The sequence below is a fragment of the Symphodus melops genome (assembly GCF_947650265.1).
Source record: "Symphodus melops genome assembly, chromosome: 3".
In the NCBI taxonomy this organism is placed as follows: domain Eukaryota; kingdom Metazoa; phylum Chordata; class Actinopteri; order Labriformes; family Labridae; genus Symphodus; species Symphodus melops.
Genome location: NC_136693.1, coordinates 28218305 through 28242863, shown reverse-complemented (window position 1 = coordinate 28242863; position 24559 = coordinate 28218305). Strand labels below are relative to the sequence as shown.

At 40.7% G+C, this 24559-nt stretch overlaps 1 protein-coding gene across 1 annotated transcript in view; it reads right to left on the bottom strand.

The window, feature by feature from the left end:
• Window positions 1-18618, bottom strand: part of dok4 (docking protein 4) — a 31374-nt gene extending 12756 nt beyond the window's left edge. Inside the window, exon 1 of the mRNA XM_079339490.1 lies at window positions 18296-18618. Within this exon, the coding sequence (XP_079195616.1) occupies window positions 18296-18361 (66 nt within the window). The 5' untranslated portion in view covers window positions 18362-18618. The remainder of the gene's footprint in view (window positions 1-18295) is intronic.
• Between the last annotated feature and the right edge of the window lie 5941 nt (window positions 18619-24559).

The window sequence follows — 24559 nt, the reverse complement described above, 5'->3', positions numbered from 1 at the left end:
ACACGTCTAACTTTAAAGACTGGAGGAGCTCTGGATCAGGCTGGAATCATTCAGTCTGACTTTTACTCTTTGTGTGATTTCATGAGCGAGCGTGCTCTCATTCCTCCTGCTGATGCATGAAGTATTTTCCATGTATTTAATTTGTGCCTTGTGAGTTCGGTTTTTCTGTTCGGCTGTTTAAACATTCAGCTCTGGGTTGTGCTTCCTGTGTGATGTGCTTCAGACCACACAGCAGCTTTTAGACGTCTTTGTGTTGTTTGCTAGAATGTGACGAGGAGACACCTTGAAGCGGTACAAAGTGAACTTGACTTTAATGCACTTGGTCTTTATAGTTAACAATTGATGAGGCCTTTTCGACAACCAGCAGACATGAGGAAGATCAGCATTTAATTGAAACCGTGTTTCTATAAACCTGATGAGTGTAGGTTTCCTCCCTCTACATGTAGCCTTTCTCTATTTTAGTCTCCACTAGCTCCTTGGGGAAATATCAGCCTCTTTAGCTGCTAAATGCTCCCCGGTGTTCACCAGCTAGTCTCCAAATGTGTCTCTCTGCTGTTTGCTGGTGTGCGGGTAATGTACAGCAGGTTATTAGACCTTTTCCCCAGGAAACTGCTGCCTGCTCCTGCTGGAAACAAAGCAGATAGGAGAGTGAAAAAATGAGATGAAAGATAGTAGACGCTCCACCTGAGAGATCTCACATGTTTTTATCTCACCACTGTAAATACAGACATTTTGATCACTGCAGGAAAATGCAGACTGCAGTGACAGAGATTAAATTTAACGTGATGGTTCGATGGCTTGCCTCCATCCAAACTGATGATAAGAGAAGCAGGAAGGAAGCACACAGGGAGAGCGGTAAGCTGGAACACATGAAAAAAGCCTCATTCAGCTAAAGAAAGAGACAGCATGCAGAGGGTCCCAGTTCATCCCAACACGAAACCAGTTGATGTTTCCTTTCAGCCTTTAACTTCCGTCAGGGGAGAAGAGAGTCACAGGGTCCAAAGACTTCGGCTTGAAATAGATTTTCCACTATCTTACATTAATGGATTTATTTGTTTGCACAGGTCCCAGCTGCACTGCTCTTAGTGTTTTAAAAAAAAATACTAACTTGCAACAGCTTTTTACAGAAGACGTGTTACCAGATTCATTTGATATATTTTTATGAAGCATTTTATGTTTATTTACTATAGAATTTGAGATACAAAAACAAAAAGAAGAAACAGAGGTCCACTGTGTGACTACCATTGGACTGTGTCGTCCCCACAACCGCTGCTGTCCTCGTTCATGCACGCCCTGCTCCGACCTCCACCTCAGTGTGGAAGCGTGGACAACAGGAAGGCGAGGAATCTTTCCCGCATATTATCCCATCTGCTCTGTAGTAAAGCATATCAATTGTGAATTGGCGCTATACAAATAATGATTTATTAATCGATTGATGACGATGTCAGAAAAATCATCCTGGGCAGAACCACAGTTTAAACGTTCACCCACACAACTTGTTTCCCACCCTTTAAGACAAAGAGGTATTTAACATCGTTATCTTAATCAGAATTTAATTGATTTTATTATATGGAACACATCTGTGCCTATGTTTATGTCTACGTATGTACTGTTATTGCTCTTTATGACCTCAGCTGTGTTTAACATGTTGGTCAAGTCTAACATGTTGGTACACAGCAAAATCAAAAGTGTTAAATTTCCAGTGTTAAAGGTGGGAGTACAAATTTAGAGTCAATTCAACTCTCGTCAGGTATAATTTAACGACAAGATAAAAATTCCGCCAAAAAGTGTGAGTGTTGATTCAGAGAGTCAATAGTCAAACTCTCCAGTAAACCTCTACAGTGTCGATTTCACTCCATATCCAGCGCAACTCCCAGAAGTCAACGGGTGCACATTTAAGGCGGGAAGCTTTTCTATTATTCTTCTGTTTCGACTTGAGATGAGCACACATCACTGGAACTGTGACTGCGAAATGTAAGTAAATCTAAGTTTATATGTGTTTTAAATACAAAACTAAAAACGTTTTCTACCCACCATTATTTTACTAGTGCTTTGTGATGGTTAGCAAGTGTTAGCTTGCATTGCACATGGTAATGTAATGTCTAATAAAGTGAAAAATAACAGGCAATAAGTATACCGGTAGTTGGATGAATGCAGTCCTATTTATATCATGAAAAATATAAATATGCTGTGGACACAAGCTGATTTCTTTTAAAAAACTTAAATATATTCAAAGTTGGATGACGTAGTAAGAAAAAAAGTAGGAACCTTACATTATTAAGAGGCTAACAGCATAATTTTGTTACATTGCTGAATAAAAAATAACCCAGCAGTAAACACTCAATTCATGGACTTATCATTTTATAAGTTATTCAAATAATGTATTTGAATGGTCTTTTCTCTGGGTGGGCTCAAATTGGGTCTTTTGTGTTTGTAGATTGACCAGAACTTTACCATGATGTTTGAAGCAGAGGTTTCTGGCAGATTGTTGGCGAAATGGCCCACACACTTCAAGCCAAGGATCTTTGCTCACTGCAAGAACCTGATTTCCAAAGAGCATGTTGATCAACTCTTGACTGCGCAGAATAACTCAGATGAATCTGGTAAGTGTTGCTCTTTTCTATTCAATTCTGCATGCATATAATCTGAAATTATTAGTAGTATTTTAAGACATAAATATTTTTAACAGTCATATATCTTCTTTGACACTAGGCTGGGATAGTGACCTTTCAAGCATTTGACTGTTGGTTCACCTTCTTCCTCCTACCTCAAAAGGCCACAAGAAGAGTGCTAAAATCACCTCCTTCTAGCTGATCAGCCATATTGTGAGATATCTGAAGGTAAGCAGTGTTTTGATGTACTTTAATTACAGCTGTTTACATTTTACTTATGTTTGAGTAGCCTTTGCTTTCAGTATTCAATGTGACTAATTAAACGAGTCAGTGTAGCTGGTGGTCAAGGGCTTTCTGTTTTGGATTTTTGAACACAAAACACTTTCTCGTGTGTCTGTCTGTTGCAGATTGGAGCCAGTGTTAAGACCTTCCTTGACAGATCTAAACCAGGACAGCCCATTCATGTGTGTTGGTGAACAGAAGAACAACATCCAACAGTTCTACGCCATTGTGGACCACAAGACCATCCCTTCAAGACTCAGACAACGGTTCTCAACATTGACCTGTGAACTACAAAGGAAAGCCCCAGAGACAAAGAGCTAAGAGCAACACTGTTTGTCTCATGTTTATGTTTCCACACATCTCAATGACAATTTGGACACACCGAAAGAAGATGTGTCACCACCTCAATCTGTACAGACTGTCGAGTGCCAACTCAGGTCGCTGCTGACAAGCATCACTTGTTAATCGTGTGGCTCTGTTGTAGCAGGCTTTCATTGTGATGTGGAGTTAACACTCTCTATTTTGATGTCCACTTTAACACACTATTGTGTCGAGGAAAGTCAGATTCATTTTGTTTATTCTATTGACGAGCTGATTAATGACAAACCCCATAACACTTTTCTAATGAGATGGATTGAAAAACGTATATCGTGACATTGTTACATTGTGTAACCTCTGCTTGAGCACTGGCTGGGTCGTGTTATTGTAAATTCAATGCATTGTTATAAGTGTTAAAATTGTCTATTATATTTTTCACTTTAACTACAACTCTTGTGGTGTCTTTTTTATACAATGTATGTACTAATATTGTTTTATGTTTTTGAAACAATTGGGAGTGTTAAATTGACTCGTAGTGTAAAATATTGATTCTGTAGTGTTAATGACAGCAACTCATTTTGAGTGTTAAAAAATACAACTCTTGATGGTGTAATATTTTAACACTACACACTAGTGTAGTGTAAAATCAACACTGACCTGTGTTAAATAGTGTTAAATTTCAACTATCATCAGAGTTGCTTCAACTCTGTCTCAGTGTAACATACGTAACACTTTCAAAAGTGTTGGTTTAACTCGATTTAGTGTGGACCAATATAGACACTTTTAAAGTGTTGAATTCAACTCTGCAGGTGTTGAATTAACACTTCCGATTTTGATGTGTAAGTGTGAGAGTTTAGATGGATGCATTTTATGAGCAGCAGGTTTAATGTGCAGCATGTTTGCGATGGTATATGAGCCCTTTGAAACAGTAAAAAAAAGCAGTAATGTGAAAAGGACTTGCCATGCCTCTTTCTTGCTTTGTTCTCAATGGTTACGCTTGATCCCTCATCTCACCTTTTGAGCTGGAAACTAATTATTTTCAAATGACTTCTGTAAAACTTAATAACATCGAAACGACTTTGTGAGGGAAACATTTTTTAATTGAAATTTGGAAAATCTGAGAAAGTGATTGCAAGGTTACTGTCAGGTGAGTTTCGATTAAAGCTTGTGCGTAAGACATCCTGAAGCAGCTCTTTGATTTCATCTACTTTTTACACGTCATACTGTTCATGTAATTGTTAGGGTGGAAAAACAAGAGTGAACCACAGCCAGCTAAATTAGCAGTTTAGCAGTCCACAATAAACTGTAATTGCATTACACACACACAAACACACCTACACACAGACTCATGTGTACACACACACTCATACGTGCACACACAAACACACTTCAACAGACACACTGAGAGGAGACAAAAGGTAATTCACCAGAAGCTGTAGTAAACTGACTCGCAATTAAAAAGCCCATTACATTTTGTCAAATGAAATGCAGAGAGCTGCGGGACGGAGGAAGAGACAGAACATCACGGAGCGATAATGAGGCTACAACAAAGGGAAGAGGAATGAATACGACCCAGTGTGTGTACGAATAAAAGACTGCACCGCAGGAAGAACACAGTGGTCCATGTAGAGACAAGAGTCTGAGCTACCTTAACAGATCTGTGGTGGTAAATATATGAACATGTAAACGTATACAATGTTTAATTCATATGTTACGTTTGTAAAAAAAAAAAAAAAAAAAAAAGGAAGTGGCTATATATAAATTAAGACAAGTCTCAGGAATTAATGTAAAGGTTTATATAGAAGGAATGTATTTATCTAAAGCAATGTTCATATATTCAGATTTACACCCCTGACGTGTTTCCTTCACTATGAATGTTAACGAGGCGTTCGAGGGCACAAAGTCACCCCATCTCTTCCAATATAAGTATCTATAAAGAGGCTGTTTCACACGGCATTTAAAGCTGTGCAGTCTCCCACATAGCTCTATTTCAGGAATTGATTCATGAGGTTGTCATCCTGTCAACAGATAGAGCAGGAAGTCTGTTGGATGACAGGAAACTCTGAATGGATCATTTGGGGCACAATGTTTGAAAACAGAATCCAGTTTTCCGGAGTAATACTGATGTAAAGTTGACTTTGTTTTAAAGATCAAGCAGGCAGATTAAAATAAATAAAAATAAACAAATGCCTTTTTTATTTAGTGAAATGTCTGATACAGACTCTGAATCATGCAACATTCAAGTTCTGAAATGATTGCATGTTGATTTATTTTTATAAAATAGAAAGTTTACATGGGAGCGATGGATGGATGGACGGGCAGACAAACAAACTCAGCTGCAGCTTCTGTTCAGAAACATGAAGATGGAGAGGGAGAAAAAAAATGGGTCAGGTAATTCATTGTCGAGTGACTTCTGTTTCCCGGGAGAGCTATAACTCACACACACACACACACACACACACAGTGTGTGTGTGTGTGTGTGTGTGTGTGTGTGTGTGTGTGTGTGTGTGTGTTCCTCTGAGATCAATCAAGTCATCCCATTTCTGAAGTCAAATATCATTTCTTAAACATTGTTAGTGAATTGTCGGACAGTGTTGACTAATTGGGAATAAGCATGGATTAGCTTCAGTTTTAAAGCACCAGCATGTAACTAATGTAATCTTCATATTTACTATGAACAGTGACTTGACACAAACATCTTCAGGTCCACTAACGAGCCTTCTTTAAGATTTTCCCGGAGCTTTAAGGGACCATGCAGTATGTAAGATTTAGTTCCAGTCACAGAAACTAATATTTGCAGAATGTTTTCTTACTTCCTGTATGAGTTCCTGCTTGAAATAAAAATAATGACCAAATATATTTATGATAAAATGGAAGAGGCAACGCAGTGATGAAATATATATCTGGCACATTAACAGCTACAGACCACTAAATCTGACACATCTGATGTTTCACGAGCTACTTCATCCTGACACCGAGGGTCATGGTTTGAAACTATCGCCTTTATAAGATTTCATTATTCATAAGATATATATAAAAAATTTACAGGGAGGATGGGCCACTCGTTGGGCACCATTTTGCACAAACAGGGTTTCACAAAACATCTGTACAGATTTGAGCAGGATTCACAATGAGAGCATCAGGTTATTGTAATGTGAATATTACACAGCATCACCCGGAGGTGTCAATAACTGGAGCCGAGGTCCCAACATCGGTCGTTTTTAAAAAGACTCTGGATAGGAAGGCAGAGACGGTTGAAGACATTTCCAGTGCTGATCATGTTTTTGTTTTTTTTATGCGAGCACATGTTGGAGAAGAGGACTCTTCCTTCAAGCATGTATCATAAGTGTCCAATAAACATCATCACAATTTTCCATCACCTGCACATGCGAGTGCCGTCCCAAAGACAGCCTCTGGATATGACACAAGAGAGGTTCTCACACTCATCTTTTCACCCTGACTAAGCTGTAAATTGACAACGTGGAAAGGAGAAAATGGTCTTTACAGCGACAAAGTGTCTGTCAGACATGCCCTGACATGACTGAAAACTTTGTCTCATCAAGGACCAACAGGCTGATTCTCTTGCAGCTCCTTCCTCTGCTTCGTCTCCATTGTAGTTTTCAAAGCAAACAAAGCATCTCCCTGAGGCGCTACATGCCTGTCAATCCTCCAGGACACCGGGGTTCGATTCCCAGACAGGAAGGCGAGCTGCACAAACAAGGGTGACCTATTGTTATCAGATTAGACAAATCTTTTCCCAGCAAGGCAATCAGCTTTGAGCACGGCAGATCGATCCGTGTCCTTCTCTTCCCAATGTCAGGCTTGATTTTAGTCTGATCTGATCTTTTCGTACCAAATAGCTGCTTCAATAACCTTTAGACTGACACCTCTGCTGCTCTGTCCTAACGCCTCCACACTATGGGCAGTGTTCGACTCCGTTCAGGAACAATGGCTCTGTGATGGTCTGGCAGCTATTTTGGGCGATGACTTTGGCCTCCTCATCTTAGCAAGCAAGGTCAGCGCTAACAGCTATCAAGATAATGATTTTGAGTGATCATCTAGGTGCTTCTCTTATCAGTGTGGAGGTGGGAAACCCATTCAGAGTCATTTCAATATCCGCCATCATCCTGTGGCCAAAATGTGCATCACTGACTCACTGCTAATGCATGGTTGACAGAAGCATCTCCAATGGGCAGAGGAAAATGAGGAGAGTGCTGCATTATGGGTAGTGCAATCACTCTAAAATGATGTGATGGTCGCCACGGCAGAAGAAATTAACACACATGAATTACCAAAAATAGCTTCGTCATAATATTACTATTAAATCAGATCACTTGAATGAAAATAGGAATAAATATATTTTCCAAATATCTGGCCAATTAGAAGAAACCCTAGCCTTAAATGATCCTCAGATTATTCTGTTTTAAATTAATGGGGACACAAAGAGGAAGTTATAAAGTTGTTTGTTGAACTTAATTGAGGCTGTGAAGTTAGTTATTGTGATGGCAGAAGAAAGTGAGAAGAGTGAGAAACACACAAAAATCCCAAAGACGCTGATCTGCAATGATCGAATTCGAGGAGACAAAACGTCTGAAAACTTTTTTTTTTTTTTATCGTACCAAGAGCTGGGAAACAGGAACTGATGACCTGTAGTTCATATACACAATTGGTTAGTTGTTCGGCTTTGTCCTCGGATATGCCCCGCCCCTTTTACCATATTAGGAATGCTACAGTATAAGTCCGAGGGGAGCTTGTGCTTGCTACAACGTACAATGGGCTTGGATCATTGACATCATGGGTTTGTGATGTCAAAAACCCATTTTCCGAAGGTCAGGTTGTAATACACAGAACTGTAGAAACTTACACTGAATACATTTTAACAAAACTAACAAAGTGAATAATGCCATCTTATTGTGTGTTTATTGTGACCTTTTTAGATTATGACAGGTGAAGCCTATCTCCATAGAAGTTTAGACTTATGTATGTTCATGTATAAACCTTTATTTTCACAGTGAGTTTAACTCTGCAGCCTCCAGCCTGACTGCTGAGAGGAGGTAGGAGGACAAATAAAGCTGGGAGCAGTGTGTGTGTGTGTGTGTGTGTGTGTGTGTGTGTGTGTGTGTGTGTGTGTGTGTGTGTGTGTGTGTGTGGGCGAGGGAGGGTTCAAAGCACAGAGATGCTGACAACTCAGTGTGCGAGCGTTCACACAGGAACCTCCACTTTACAGGCCAGTTTTTATTGTGTCCTAACACATTTGGATGTGCTGGCTGCTGTGAAGTCATTACTTTATCACATCTCATGAGTCCATCTTTCCTTTCACAAACTTTCATTTGAATCATGCTGCTTTCAGAGACCAATTGGAAATGTCAGTGTCTCAGTAGATCAATGAAATACAAATTGAGATGCCTTCGAGTGTCGTTTGGAAAATGTAGAAAGTTTTTCTAATTTCTTCAACTTTTAATTGGCAGAGTAAATCCAAAAGTTCAAAATTTAAAACGGTTTGATTTTTTTTTGTGTGTGTGTGTTGGCAGCGCCTTATTTACTACACACAACCAATGTACTTGATAACCTGAGAGAGAAAACGCCCTCTGCTGTTTTTTGATTCTGTGCTCTCAGCTGCAAAACTTGGTGAAAGACTTCAGCAGCGATTTAGTGATGGGCAATATAAACTTCTAAAATCAATACAATACAGACTCTTTATGTTTTATTTTTTTGATACAGATGAATAATCATTTCGTATTTTGAGCTACTTTCGATCCTTAAACTGAAGCTGAATGAGGCGACTCATTTTGCTGGGATGTTTGTCTCTCTCATTCTCGCCCAGTTTGGAGCAGAAGTGCACGTTCAGATGATGCGTTGTCTAACTCATATACACAGTCATGTGACATGGAAAGCAGCGCTGACTCAGCACTATAATGACAGACAATAACTGAAGGTCAGGGTTCCAGGTGTAAAGCTGCTGCTCATGCCAGGACACGAGTCCTTTACTTTGTTTTGATGTTTTTTGGGTTAAATATTTAAATGAAATAAAGATAGATTCTTGCTTTGTTTTCATACAACATAAAATTTTTTATCATAACATTTTTTACCTGGTTTTAGCAGCAGCCTTTTCTCTTGATAATATCTCTTAATCAAAACATTTAATCATCGTCTACTTGAAATATTACGATAACATTTTGCTTGAATCTTTACATTCTTCTAAAAAAAGATACAAGAAACTTTTAAGTTTTTTAAGAAGATTCCTCCACTTCAAGACACATTAATGACGTTCAGCTGCGTCTGTCTGAATAACAACGACAAGGCTTCTGAAGAGAAGCAGCACCAGAGCGAGGAGAAGCAGAAGCAGAGGAGGACGTAATATGATGTGGAGGAGCAGGAAGGTCAGAGCGCCTGTAGTCAGCGAGGGGAGGAGAGGTGAAGCTGAATGTCGGATCAGGAGGCTCAGACTCCACAGTGCAAGCTGACCTGCTAGCCTCAGAGCGCTGCTTACATAACCATGCCTTTTACATAGTTTCACGTTTGACTAAATACAAAGACAGGGATGTGACAGAGGAACAAACTCGTGCATCGTTTTCTCTTCACTGTGAGCAGTAGAAAGGTAAGGCTGACAGTCTTCTTTAACAATTAAAACTCCTCCTGCGATGAAACACATGAGCTCTTTATACGTGTAATATAGTTGATCACATTGTGACAGTTGTCCCTCGTAGTTAGAAATACTGAAAAGAATCATCCAGCGCTGTAGCTCTCTCAATAAATGGAGAGTGTGTTTTAATAAATGAACTCTGCTTGTTGTTCAGCTTCTTAAAGGTGCACCATGTAACTTTTATTAAGGGTAGTCGGTAGAAGCCCCGTTTCCACACAGCGGTCCGGTAAGGGTCAGTCCACTTTGGTCTGATTAAGCCTGATCCGGTTTGCGTTTCCACGGCCATATTTGGGAAGTATAAGCCGGATGCCGATAGCTGCGTTAGCTACGTTAGTTTGCTCCGGAGAATTCACCTCAAGCCAATGGGAGTGGGAGTGTACATACTGTACACTGTGACAGCTGTCTTTGTGCACGTAATGAAACAGCTGCAGTTTTCTTTTTGTCAGCATGTTGTTCTCCACTCTTACGCTGACAGTGTGTGATTCAGCTGGACTACACATCGCATTGATATAAAAGGCAAATATTGTCATCATAGCATCATATAGTGGGCTCTGTTGCTTCATCCGCATCTTCTGCGTAGCTTATTTACATCCCATCTCACCTCAGGTATAAAACCCCCCGACCCCCCCTCCTGTGTGACAGTTTCAGGCTCCAGCTGTGAACCTGTGAGACTCTAACAGGACTCCTGGGTTTGTAGGATGGTGTTTTATTGTCTCCATGAATAATTGAAGCTGTTTTTGCTTATGTGTGCTGAGGATGATCTCTGAGATGTAAGTGTTGGGATCATAAAATAGAGGAGCACATTGTGCTTGGTTGGTAAATACATGTTTCAGGTTGCAGCCTCTCATAATGTGTCTTTAGCTTCTGACATGCATTAGTTTCAATTCTGTCTATTATTCAAATACACACTGACTTAAAAAGTATTTATCCCACTAAACTCAAATTTGGGGTGCATCAGTGTGCAGATGCATCTGGAGAATGGAAAATTGTGTGTTTTTCTGCTTCTTGCAGAAAGTTGAGAAAAAAAATATTTGTGACGTTTAAATCAATTGTTTAATCTGTGGTGTAGTTCTCTTGTAGAACAACATTAATGCTTTTAAACTTCATGTAAATGGTGTTCATCTGTAAAGATTATCCAGCTGACGAAAACGCCAACAAATCAGAAATGTGTGTTTGACACCGAATTTATTCTCTGCAATGATCCAAAATCCAATGCAAAAATCCCATTGGCGAATTTTCCATAGATCCAATGGCGATACTACTTCTGGGTTGGCCTTCAAAAACACGCCATTTGGTTGGTTCTCTATTGACGTATGTAGCAAACACGTCTCATAGTATGCATATTATTAACCCTGTGAGTGCATTGACTGTGCACTCAATCAGTAGGAGGTTGATTAAGGTGGGGGTGGGGGTTTGAAAGCCTCGGGGCTGATCAATATTCAAGTCATCAATACAGTGGATCATCGTCAGGGGAATGTGGTAATGCAGAAGTAGATATAAAATAGACTGTTGCCTGTGAATGTTCGAGCTGTGGGGGTGCAGCTGAGGTGAGTTCGAGTCAGTGTGTGCTGAGACTTTGCATGTCTGGGCCTTTTTCCTCTGGCTTTGTTGTTGCTGTTGAGATAAATTAAGCATGACTCTGGGAGTCTATCTGCTCGGCCTTGAGCAGGACCTCAGCTGTGTAAGTTCTTCGTGCCCTGAGGAGGCAGAGACTAATTCAGATAGCCCTCTCTTTACCTCGCTTTGTAATCCCGCCCTCTGCACTACCTCTGTGCCTCTCCTGGCTTTTCACTTTGTTAATTCACCGACTTTACATGCTCACCCTCCGGGGTATCAGAGTTTCTCAGAGTGAGACCTGAGGCTAATTAGGAATTCACTATTCCAACATGACTGCATCAACCATTATAAAAAAAAAAGTTTCAATATTTCAAGGGCCCTAACATATGTTCAGTGAGAAGAGCACGACTGTCCTCGTGATGCAGTAAACATGTTCTTACTCAGCAGCCACATTGTGTAAGTAGAACATGAATTTGTGCCCCTGTCAGCGCCGAGGTGTGAATTGTTCTAAAAATGAGGCGTGGTTGAGACTCAGCAAAAAAAAAACCTGTGGTGCTGAAAAATGAAGCTGAAGTTTGGCAAGTGTCAGCTTGGGGCGGGCTGTGAAAGTCACATACAACCTCATTCAAGCAGAAATGTTAACAGCCTGGTTCACAAAACAGATCTAATTAGCTCATTTCTTGAATCTGCACACACTGTACGGGGGTTTAATTTTTCTGATATACTGCACAGCGCATATCTAACCTGACTGCAGCGTGAGCAGTTTGTCAAGAGGATTAAAACCTTTGCCCGTCATTAGTTTGACTAATAAAATAAGCACGGCATACTTCCTTGTTCTTCAACAAACTGTGGTCAGCCATCCACCATGGAGAACTCAGAGAGTATCTTCTTTTTCAATTTATTTATTCTCTTTCATGCATCCTTTTGTGAATTTTGTGTTTATTATTTTTTATATTAGATTATTTTTTAAAACAATTTTATTTTATATATTGTCAATTGCTTCTCACATTTTATTTTATTTAATAACTTGTTCTCATGTGAGCCCTCAAAGTCACAGTAATGATTATATTGATATTAAGGATAGTTAAAATCCCGACAGTAAACCTGCAGACAGTAAATATGCTGAACTTCCCTTCGCCTCGATGAAGGAGACTGTCCTTATCAAAAATACAACTGTGTACAGGTTCTTTAATTAAATCCCATATGTTTGTGCCGTTATCCCTGCAGGTCATAAAAATAATAATAGTTTTGGTGCCTTGAACAGCTTATGGGAACGTCTGCTATCAGGAGAAGGTGTAATTTAGAAAATGCTCCTCAGGGTCATATGAGAGGGGTAGATCGATTGACCAATGTTCTTGAGTTTAAACTTTGCCGTTTGTAGCCGTTAAAGCATCTTGAGATTGTTGCTCTGTTCTAAGTTCACTCAATTTATTTACTCTCACTGCTCTGGTTCACCTTTAGCAGGAGCGGTCTCTCATAAATCTACACCACCTGCATGCCCAAAAGAGGGCTGAAATGGTATTTGGTCCCACGGGGCTCAGTGAAAATCTCACGAGAGCGAGTGAGCGAGTGATGTTGCTGAGGGTGGGAGCGGATGGTCCAGGAGAGCTGCCGCTTCAAATGATGCAATTAACAAATGAAGAAGCTGGTGTTCCAGACACAAAGACAAATCAAAGAAACATCTGGACACATTTCTAATTTGTAACTGACAATGATGGACAAGAACTTGACTCTATTAGGTACAACTATGAGAAAAGTTCAGACATACAACGGGCACAAATCGGTCACGTCTGGGATGAAACGACGGACCTGCTTCTATCTCTCTCATCAAACTAAGATCTCTGTCCAAAGAAGGCCAAACCAAGACCATCAAGAGACATTCGTCACCGCTGACATTATCTGAGACATCAGTGTTTAAAGTTACAGATGCAAGTATGGCACATATATTGGAATACAGCATGATGCTTTGTGAGTCTGCTATTTCTGTGCAAATTGGACCAGACCGTCTGATTTACAAATAGTAAAACTGTAGAACATGTTATTTCTCATGTGTGGTGCTTAACTTCTCATTTAAACTCTGTGTTTGTAACCTGCACATTCAAGTGAGTGGTCAGAATGTGTGCGGGCGGGATTGAACCCAGGTTTTGGGGTGCAGCTCAGACGTCCAGTAGGATCAGGCAGTACTGGGATTAAGAAAACGGCCCATGGGCTCTACTGCCCAGCACCAAACAGATACACAACGTTGGTGACCAGAATCCCACTGTGACATCACAAGAAGAGAAAATTTGAATCAGAGCATTTTTCTGAGTGTTGTAAGACTTATGCAGACCACAAAGGAAGGACTGGATGGGTTTATTTCACATTTTGTGGATCAGCAGACACTCAGGTTACCCTAATAAATGTTCAAAAACACTGTCAACGTGGAGTTTTCATAACTTGTTCCCTTTAAATAATCACATTCATACACTTGAGAAGCCGCCTTTAAGGAAACTTGGAGTTAAGTGTCTTGCTGCAGGGACCTTCTGGTTGAGAGACGACCGACTCTACTGCTGATCCACAGCCAACAGGTAAGATAATTCCCTCAGTAGTTCATAAAAAACGAGCATGTAAAATCTCTACGCAGGTGATAATGGGTCAGTTCTATGCTTGGGGGCTTGTTGTGGCCTTATCTTGCTTTCAGTCGATGTTGGCAAAACTTTGGCACATGATCCGTTCTCTCAGATGAACCTCCCTGTGTGAGATGAAGCCCTGTATCAATGAGATCAACTGTATAAAAGTTTAATTGAAAAGTAAATCCCTGGGGAACAATAAGGAATTACTAAAACAAATACCGTCGAAATATTGACCTTTTTAAATTAGTCTTCAGAATAAATAAACATCACTTTATTCACGATTAAACCAGCGTTCATTGAACAAAGCCTGCTGGCTGCATTTCACTGACGCCAGACTATCGCTGCTTTAAACTTCACATCCTGACATATGGGCAGAATGCTTACAGAACAGGCACAGGGAGAGGATGGATTAAGAGACTTAATGAAAAAGGGCAAAAGAGAGAGAGAGAGAGAGAGAGAGATAGATGACATCGGGTGAACGCAGAGAAAGGATACAGATAATGAGGCAGAAAGGGAAAAAATGAGATGAGAGGAATCAGTGCTCTGGGCTGAAAAACCGCAGAGGGAGAAAGAGGAGACACAGAGCAATTAAATGACAGGGGCAGTGTCATGGAGTGAGAGAGAGGGGAGACATAAGGACAGAAAACTGGAGCAGTTAGTGCTCAAAACAAAACAGAAAAAAACCCTAAAAGAGAGTCTTGGACTTAGACGGACAAAAAGAGAGTAAGTGTAAGAGCCAAATTTGGTCCTGTTCGTTTGCCTTTAAGCTCAAATTTTATGTTAATATCAACTCAGTTACATTTTTCCAGAATTGCATAAAGCAAAAACAATTCAAGCATGGATAATCAACATGTTATCCATGACCGTCATGCTCTCATTCTGTCTGAAGTTGTAATCTATAGTAGTTTGATTTACAAAGAAATTCACCTAAATGCATTGAAGAAGAAACTGAATTGAAAAATGTGGGAAAAGCAGATGAATCTTTGGAAACTCAAAGTCACATCAAGTGTTCATTTCTTTAAAGAAAAATACAACAGTGAAGTCGTCGATGAACTGACAAGCAGAAATAAGATGGTTGAAAACAAAAACTCGGACAACAGGTAAGTTTCGTTTCTATGATGCGGACCAAAATATGGCACTTGGTCTGGTAGCTGTCGAGGTGCCAGACCACTTCTTGAGCACTGCTAAGGTGCCCTTGAGCAAGCCACCAATCCCCAGCAGCTCAGGTGGTTTGACACATGCAAAAAAATGGAGCCTCGCGTAACTTCATGCAGGTCACGGAGTCACGTTTTAATTTTGTGCCAGAGTTTGCGTCAGCTGGTCTCATGCAAGCCTCATCAGCTGATGGTCAGCTGATCTGTTGAAAGCATCTCATTGGTCAAATAGTTCTTACGACGCCTTAAACTCCTGTAGCTCACTAATGCTTCTCTGCATGCCACAGCTTTATAGTGTTTACGCAGTCGACATCGACCCCTACGCAGTGGCCCTACGCGCACTTACAAAACATCCTGACTACGCGTCACGTCACATCGATGCAAACTGCAAGGACTGTGATTGGTCCACTCATAAAGTCATTTCCGGCAGTTGCTTTCTGGTCACAACGGAAATATTAAAAGGCTGTAAACGGCGAAGAAATCAACCAATTGACCGTCGAAAGTAGTGAAAATGCATTTCTTCATCCAGGTTCCTCAGTGGACTAACGAGTGTGTTAAATTCACCAATCGATTGGTTTAGTCGTCGAACAGACCACCTCCACAAACGTCTCCTTGGCGGTGAATTGCAGAGCAACGCGTTCCCTCGACACAAAACTATAAACTTTAGGTCCTGACAGAAATGAATAACTCATGTTCACTGAAAAAAGAAACAAATAAAATCTGTCATCTGTAACAGTTATATGAATGTAAAAACCAGTGTTTGCACTCAGTTGGATTTTTTATGAACCAATCACACCTCCGTCTCCCTGCTCGTTCTCTACTCCATGCATGCACAAGCATGAGCTGAGGTCCCTTTCTGGACCAATGGCGCTCGTGCATGTAAGAGAGGGGCGTGGCTTTCGTGGGAGCACAGAGGGGAGAGGGTGGGTGAAGATGGAGCAGTGAGGGAATGCTACTTTCCAAATCATAGTTTGAAAAATGACCAACCCTGCTTTTAATGCTGCGTGGGCCATTTCTTAAGACTTGAGGAAGATATCAGGGGCAGGATGTACTGACATTTTCCCACAATCTTCTGGAGTGCATTTGTGAAAACAATTGTTATTATGGTGCTTTAAGAAAGAGTTAACATTTGGACAACATAAACAGTATTCATCCTAATCCTGCAGTTGTTGAAGTATCTCAGTATGGACTAAATTGGTTGACATTTTGACTGAATGGTTTCTATTTCAAGACTCAAGGCCGTTTTCAAGGATGTTCTATTGACTTTTGATAAAGCCTTTATTGGTCCACATGTACGCATGCAGACACACACACACACACATTCATACAGATCACACACTCCCTACACTAAAACCACATGGGCTTTGGATCTCCCAGTAAAAGCAGAGATAAAAAACATATTCTCCATTTGTCTCACAAATATTTGTACTCAAAGAATAAACAGAAAGTTCACATTAGGTCAAGCAGTAAAGAACAAGAACATTATTTCCCACAGGCCGACTTGTTTCAATATATAAACCATTAAGTGGGCTCAAACTTCAAGGCAGGAAACTTTATTTTCGAAAGTATCCTTAGCACTGAGCTCATGCTGAAGTGGGATTTCATCAGCCTCCTTCAGAGAGCTGCACGGCGCCGCTCACTCGGCTGTGTGAGCAGCGATAGCGCAGAGCAGAGCATTATTTGAAGTGAGCTGGTGAACAGAACCTGGCTCAAATTGATTTGCGTTTATTATTATGACTCATGCAAAGTTGAAATCCACTGCCTACGCAATCTGAATATGACTCACGCTCACGCAAATTAGCATTCCCCAGCGCAGTCGATGCAGCTCGAGCCACAGGCAGAAGCTCTCACACAGCGGATGGAGCAGATTTTCATTGTGTTAAACAACTAGTCAAACAAAATATGCATGCTGGGGACCTTTAGCAGCATTCCTGCAATAAATAATACTGAAGCAACTTGAACAATTACACAACGGTATCCACTTCTTAAAAGGTTAAAGGTCTTATTTGTAGAAGACTGATTGTGGGATAGACAGCAGAGTCACTTACTGACGACAGCACAGGTCCCCGTCTTCTCTCTAAGCAGAGTATCGTTCTTTAAGATCAAAATAAGTTTTTTCAAAAGCAAAAGGTTTGTTGTTTAAATCTTTCTTTTTCCGAGAAATGTATTTTAAACAGTTGGTCCTGAAGGTAAAAAGCCATGATTGACTGAAGGCACCAGATCAGCAGAGTAACGACAGAGAGGAAATGTGTGATTGAGCTTTTTGTCCTCGTAGTTATGTTTAAGAATTATTATAAATCTGACGCTCCGGTGCACCAGAGCATGTGCGTGCATGTGCTTGTGGATATGTTTCTGTGTGTGTCTGTAAACAGAAGCAACGTTGGAGCTCGCGCCCATGTGGAGAGCATGAATAGAAACAGAAGCTCGCCGTCATTCGGCGCTCCGTCTCATTAAAAACTGATTTCAAATTTATCAACAAATGTAAAAATGTATTTGATCGAGCAGCAGGAGCGCTGCCGTGTCGTTCCTGTTTGTGTAACAGCAGAGAGGAAGTCTGTCATAAACTTTTTTTCTGTTTGAAAATCTTAACTGCAGGAATGTGTGCAGTGCTACAAACTTTAGACTTTCATTTTTTTTACTCTACGTTTCTCTGAATGCCTCACATCCGTGATTCATGCTCTTCTTTTTTTGCTTTTTATTTTAAATCAATTTCAAACAGGAAATGAAAACAACTTTCTCCTGCTGTCACCTGCAGTGATCTGTTTAATAAGGTTACACATCCATAGACTTTAAAATGTGGTGTAACTCATAATAACTCATGATTTATGCATTGTCATGATAGTGGATCACTGGAAACGGATGTGTACTTTAGGGCTGAGATAACACTGAATGGCTGTCGAATGTGATGGATGTCAATGGAGATCGCTGTGAGCACTGTTAAGAATACACCAAGTATAACATTAACAGAAATGATAGGCCTCGCAACCATCTAGAAAATCAAACCACTTCGGACATATCTTTACTTAACTTAAGGCTGAATGCAACTCAAAGCTGCTTTTGGAAATCATGATTTTAGTCACGGTGGATTTTCACAGACTCGTGCAAACACACACTCACCCCCAGCTTGCGGCTGCGCATGCGTACGTAGCCCTGCTTGACGATGTCATTGAAGTTGGAGGCCATCTTCGGAGGGGCGGTAACCGGTTGGCCGTCCCTGTGGAGACCATCCAGATGTTTCTTCTCCCCCTCTTTGTCCCTTCCTACCTTTCAAATGCTCCTTTGTCCTGCCTGTGTTCTCTCTTTCACTTTCAGTCCTTACAGGAGTCTTTCCAGGACGTTACTTCCCCTCCTTGTTACACTTCTCGTTTCTGTCCAGCCTCAAGTCCTTCCCTCCTGTGTCATGGATCTCCTCACATCGCCGAGCCTCCTCTTCCTCCGGTATTTCTAGCCTTTTTCATTTACATAGGTCTCCCCCGGCCTCCGTCTTGGGCATCTCTAAGAAATGAACAGAGAAAGAGAGGCAGAATTGGATATATAGTTTAAATGTATTATTCATAGAAGGGTGAGGAGACAACATTATCGTCCATTATTCATGCTGGTGGCAGACTCCGTTATTGAGGGCAAGTATGCAGGATGGCTGCGAGTGACCTGCTGCTGTGGTGCTGTAATGCGAGGTACACTCTGTGTGTCTTGCCTTTCTTTGTTAGAGCCTGTGCGTGTCAGCACACATGTGAGCTTGTGTGGCGCTATGACATGAAGTCGTTATGCTCTACAAAGGAGATCACAGGAGTAAGCATCTATTACGACGACTGTACTGGGAAATAAAAACGTACGAGGTGTAATCTGTTCTCTGATCAGAGCATGCTTACCCATAATGCAAAGTGTTTATTCCCAGCTTCAATCAAGCTCTATTTCCATTTCTAACAGCTTGATGTCTTTTTCCTTTCCTTCCAGCATTGCTTGTTTTGCTGTGCCGCTGGATATGAGATTACAGTATAAACACCTCCAGGCAGACATGGATCAAGTGTCCTCAGTTGTCATTTGTTAAAGCTGCACTGATCTCATTACCGAGTGTAATGCGAGGTGTCACTCATAAACTCTGCAGCTCCTCGCAGCTTTATGCTGCTTTTTATCCTGTCGTAGCTCACACGCTCTACTCGCAGCCTGGTTTAAATTCTCTGAATTGCCACCTACATCTGGTGTGTTGCCAAATGACAGATATTTCCAACAGCTGCTAAAAAAAAGTTCAGCCAATTAGAAGTTGATTTAAGGACCTATTATGATCGTTTCCAGCCATAAAGGTATAATATGTCCTCTTCTGAATATTAATTTAGCAAAAAAAAAAGTCAGATGTACTCTATGTATATACATTGTGAAGTAATGACTCCCTGATGAAGAGAGTGAAGTCAATCTCTCTCTGGATTTATTGTTCTGACCTTCTGACCAATGCTTCCTTCAGCTTGTGTCACTCAGAGGATCAGACTTGTTTCATACTGTATGTGTGTAAGTATTCATTTTTTTGAATGAGCTCCTCTGTCTCAAGCCGTTATCTCTGCCATCAAGTGGGCAAAGAAAGGTTGCTCAGCCCACTCAGAGAAGTTAATGTCCGCAGGCATAATAACAGAGTGTCAAGAGTACAACTGAAGGAGAAACTACAGACTCTTCAAACCAAAGAAAAGACATTCTTCAGTCTAAAAGGACAAACAGAAAACAACCGAATCCACTTTGAGACACTTTCGGTTTCTTGAAAGTTATTGCAGGATCTTGTTTTCAGATGAATATTTGCACTCGTCTGCTGCCCTCCTGCTGTGTATACAGCCCAGTCTCTCTTCTCCGGCTTGTGAAAAACTTATTTAACAGACTTCAGCGGGTTAATTGGTGCATCACTGCAATCTTCGTGGTTATTTTCCCCGACATAGATGGATAGTCATAGAAATAAGAAAATAGCGGATGTTGGCTAGACAGGAAGACATCAATGACTGGAGAGCATCCTGCTGCCTGAGCTCGTGCAAGCTTTGGGAGTGACTTTGACCAATGTTTAGCTTGTTTTTTGTTTTTGTTTTTAAATCATGTTTCACAATTTAAAGGGGAAATGTGCAACCAACTGTATCACTCTTATAGGTATGATGTAAATGACATTTCACTCCCCTCAGCTCTCTTTTCACGTAGCAGCAAAAGTCAGCGGAGTTCTTCAGTTCTGTACTTCCACGTTTTCTCTGAGCGAGACAACACTCAAATGGCAGAAAGCAGTGTTACTGTGGATTTAGAGGAAAAGGATTTTAATAATGTGATGTTGGTGTCAGACATTCAGGGCTATTTCTGTGAGCCAGAAGAGAGGAGATAAGGTGTGCAGAAGAACATGAAGCCAGTGCAGGGTGGAGTAATAGTGCACCGATCAAACGGACGTGTCGTCATCATCCTGCAGTTAACGGAGCAATTTTAACAAACAAAGGTTGTACTTTTACAGTACGTCCTCTGACAAGTCAACACAAGGAAAACTGCTTTATGTTTTTAATCGCCCACCAGAAGCACTGGTCAAGGCTGTTTGATAAAGGAAGCGACGTGGGAGTGTCCTTGGCAGACAATGAACATCGTGCATTCTGTGTTTTAGTATTTAAACCATTTGGGAAAAAGGGGAAAATAGCACAGGACTTCTCAGGCTACGTTGCACCAATTTGAGCAATTTCTTTATCTTCCTGCTGCACAGACAGTCCAGTTATTCGACAGTTAGACAAGTCTATCTTCCCAGCTAAAAATGTCCCATTGTATGCATCCAATGAAGTGAACGTAAATGCATCTAATGATAGCTGGAGGGGAAGAAACTGTTCTAGTGGCAGGAATGACAGAAGTCAAACCCAAAGATCAGCAAATAAAGACATCAATCAAAAACTTCCACCACATTTAGTTTATCATAAATGGACTGCACTAAACTTAAATGAGGCTTTTCTAGTTTTCTGACACACTTCATTACAATGCATGTCACATTCACCGAATCACACACTTTCACAAACTGATGCCAGAGGCGGCTTAAGTGCCCATCAGTATTAACTGGTCCCATTTGTACACCTTTACACATCAATGTTAATGCCACTGGGAGCAGTTGGAGTTCAGTGTCCTGCCAGGCACCCGATGCAAGTTCAGAAAAAAAGTCCCATAAAGCTCAAAATGTAGAAGAAAGAAGCTGTTTTCATATCGCTCAGTTTAAGAGAGAAAGCCGGCCTCTGTGTGTGTGGATGGTCTGCTTCCAGAAGACACACATGGGAATGAAGAGGCAGCAGTGAGCTTGATGTAGTGCTGAAGTTAACCATGTGTGAAGAACAGACCAACATCCACAAAGACACACATTTCCCCTCCAGAGAGCAACATCACTGATCGTCTTCACTGAGCAGCTAACGAACGTGAAACACAAGAGATGACGAGACACACGGCCATGTATGCATTCTGGACATGCATAGTGCAAAACAGACATGTTACAGCCCTCTACCCTGTGTGTGTGTGTGTGTGTGTGTGTGTGTGTGTGTGTGTGTGTGTGTGTGTGTGTGTGTGTGTGTGTGTGTGTGTGTGTAGGAGTTTGTGTTTGCCATGAGACTCAAAGCAGCGGGGCAAACATTTCCCATAGGGCTCAGTGGTAAATCTCCCTGACAACAGTGGAACAGAGACATTAAACTTTAACAAGGGGATCATTAATACAAACACACACACACACACACACACAAACACACACACACACACTAACACACACACAAAGCTGGCAGAGGAGGAGGCAGGGTGAGGCTTATCATTACCGCAATGTTGGTTTAGCTAAGTAGCTGAAGCAGAAAGACTATTAAACATTAAAGAAACAGAAAAAAGAAAAAACAAGGAAGAGAAACAACGCATTGAAAAAAAGTCAAAGACGTGATGATGACACCGGTTCATATGTTCGTGTAACTTATCATGAGAGGAGTTCTTTGTTTGAGGTGTGCTATTCATGAATTCTAACATGAATAATTCATCGTCACAGTCACAGGTGGACATCGGAAGCTTTGCCATAAATATTCAACGAGTTGCTTGAAAGATTAAAACGTCTTTACTCTTAATTCTATTTTCAGTCACAGGTGGAAAGAACAGAACTCCACATATTCCCCCAAAAGAGAAAGAAGGCGAGGAGTTCGTGTTTGAAGTACATTCAAAATACTTGCAGATGAGTGTTAATAATGGGCAGTGGTGTGTGCAGGAGTAACAGCCTCCATGGGTGTACACACTTCTACATCCCCTCTAATAAAACACCATTGATTGATTGACAATATGCTGCCATGTTGTTGTTTTTTTAATCAGGATGGTGAACGTACAGCACGACCCTGCCTAATGTTTCTATTGGCTAGTACGCGCTGAGGAGTTTTACATGCCACTGTTTACATCACAGGCTTTTTTCACTCTGCTAAGGGAAACTTAAACACACAATTGGGGTTAAAATGTTAAAGTGTAGTCTCTGTTTTAGGAAGGACTACACCACTGATAGTAAACTACTGTTGTGAAGCTCCCGTAGAGGACGATGTACTCGTCTGATCCCTCCCCGTACTTCTATGAAATACAGACACACAGACAGACAGATAGATGGACATACATACAGCAGTAGGTCTGTAATAGGTTTTTGCAAAGTATTTAAAAGTGGCCTGTTGTGGTATTTCCTGTTTTACATGTAGGGGGTTTGTGCTGTTTGTGCTGTCTGGCATAATGTGTGAGATCCCTTCAAGTAATATGGTATCCTCCCACAGTCTGAAGACATGCTGGTCAGGTTAATTACTGACACCCATAGGTGTGAATGTTAGTCAGCCCTGTGATTAGCTAGCGACTAGTCTATGTTGTAACACGCCTCTAACCAACAGACAGCTGGGATCAGCTCCACCCCCCGCAAACCTGAAGCAGTGTAGATAATGGACTGATGTGCATATAGGTTTCATGCAAAAGGGCCCAAACTCTGTCTTCTGTAGAGCAACTTGTGACGCCATCAGCAGTCTTCTAATGAAAATATAGTTTTATTTAATTGAGCTTTAAAAACAATCTGTATCTTTTAAAGTAAATCCAAAGCTTTATCAATACTTTTGACTTTACAGTTAAGGTCAGAGTGTCGTGGTTTGGTTTTTGTTCTGTATTTGATCTTGTTTTAGTTCATTGTTTCCCTCGTGTTCTGTGTATGTATGTTCTTAGTGTGGTTTACTTTAGTCCCTAGTGTGTTTTCCTGTATCCTTGTGTTCTTCTATGTTGCCTGTTAGTTTATTTCCTGTCTTGTGTTTTAAGTCTAGTCTTTAGTGTTTCCTGTTTTATTTTGTATATCTGGTTTTGGTCCTTTGTTCCTTGTGTTTCCCGCCTTTGTGATTACCCTGATGTTCCTCACCTGTCTCGTTAGTATCACCTGTGTCTGATTACCCCATGTCTATTTAGTCTCTGTGTCTGCCTCAGTTTCTTGTTGGTGTATTGTCATTGCCTCGTGGTCTGTCGTCCTGGAATGTCTTTCATCTCCCTGCTCCCTGTGTTTTCTCCGTCGTGGTTTTTTTGGATTTTGGTTTTTCTAAGTAAGTTTTTGTTTTGCTTTTTGTTAAATAAATCTTTAGTTACTCTGCATTTGGGTCCTCCTCTCCTGTTTCCTGCCTGCACGATCGTGACACAGAGTTTGATTCCAACTGCCGCCGTTGAAATACGTTTTTACCATCAAAAGAAAAGTTGTTTTCCCATTTACAGCAATTACCAATAATAAAGATGTTTTTTCTTTGGATTAATACAATGCAATTCACGGCCTGGGAATAAATTATCGCTATAAAACTTCCCTTGAAATGTCATGTAAATAAAGGTTTAGCTATCAAATAAAACTGTGTAATTTACATAATCAGATATCTGAAAAAGGTGAAAAGGGCCTGACACAGGAGAGCAAGATGCTCGTCCGACTGTAAACAACATTAACACACAGAAACAGAAACTCTTTATCACTTCAACAGAAGCCGTGAAAAGTTGGCTGACATTTCCAAAGGTTATCTGAACCATTGTCAGATAGTAGCTGATGGTTCAAAGATAATAAAAAAAAACAAAGAAAAATGGAAAATATTCACCAGAAACCTGTTGATGCTCTGTGAACTGCAAGTGTTTGAAACATAATCAAAATTGTCAATTTTTGTTTGCAAGTGGTCAGTGGCTTGTAAGTGGTCCAATCCAAGTATAAATAATCATATTTAAGATACAATGGTGGAATTATGAAGTCGCAGAGTCTGCTTTTTTTTTTTTTAACAAAACTGGATTTTTTTTGCTACATGAAGGAAGCTTTGAGGAAATACTGGAGCATAAGAAATGTGATGTTCCTGACATGGATTCTTGATTTTATTTCATCTTGATGTCTCTAAAATGATG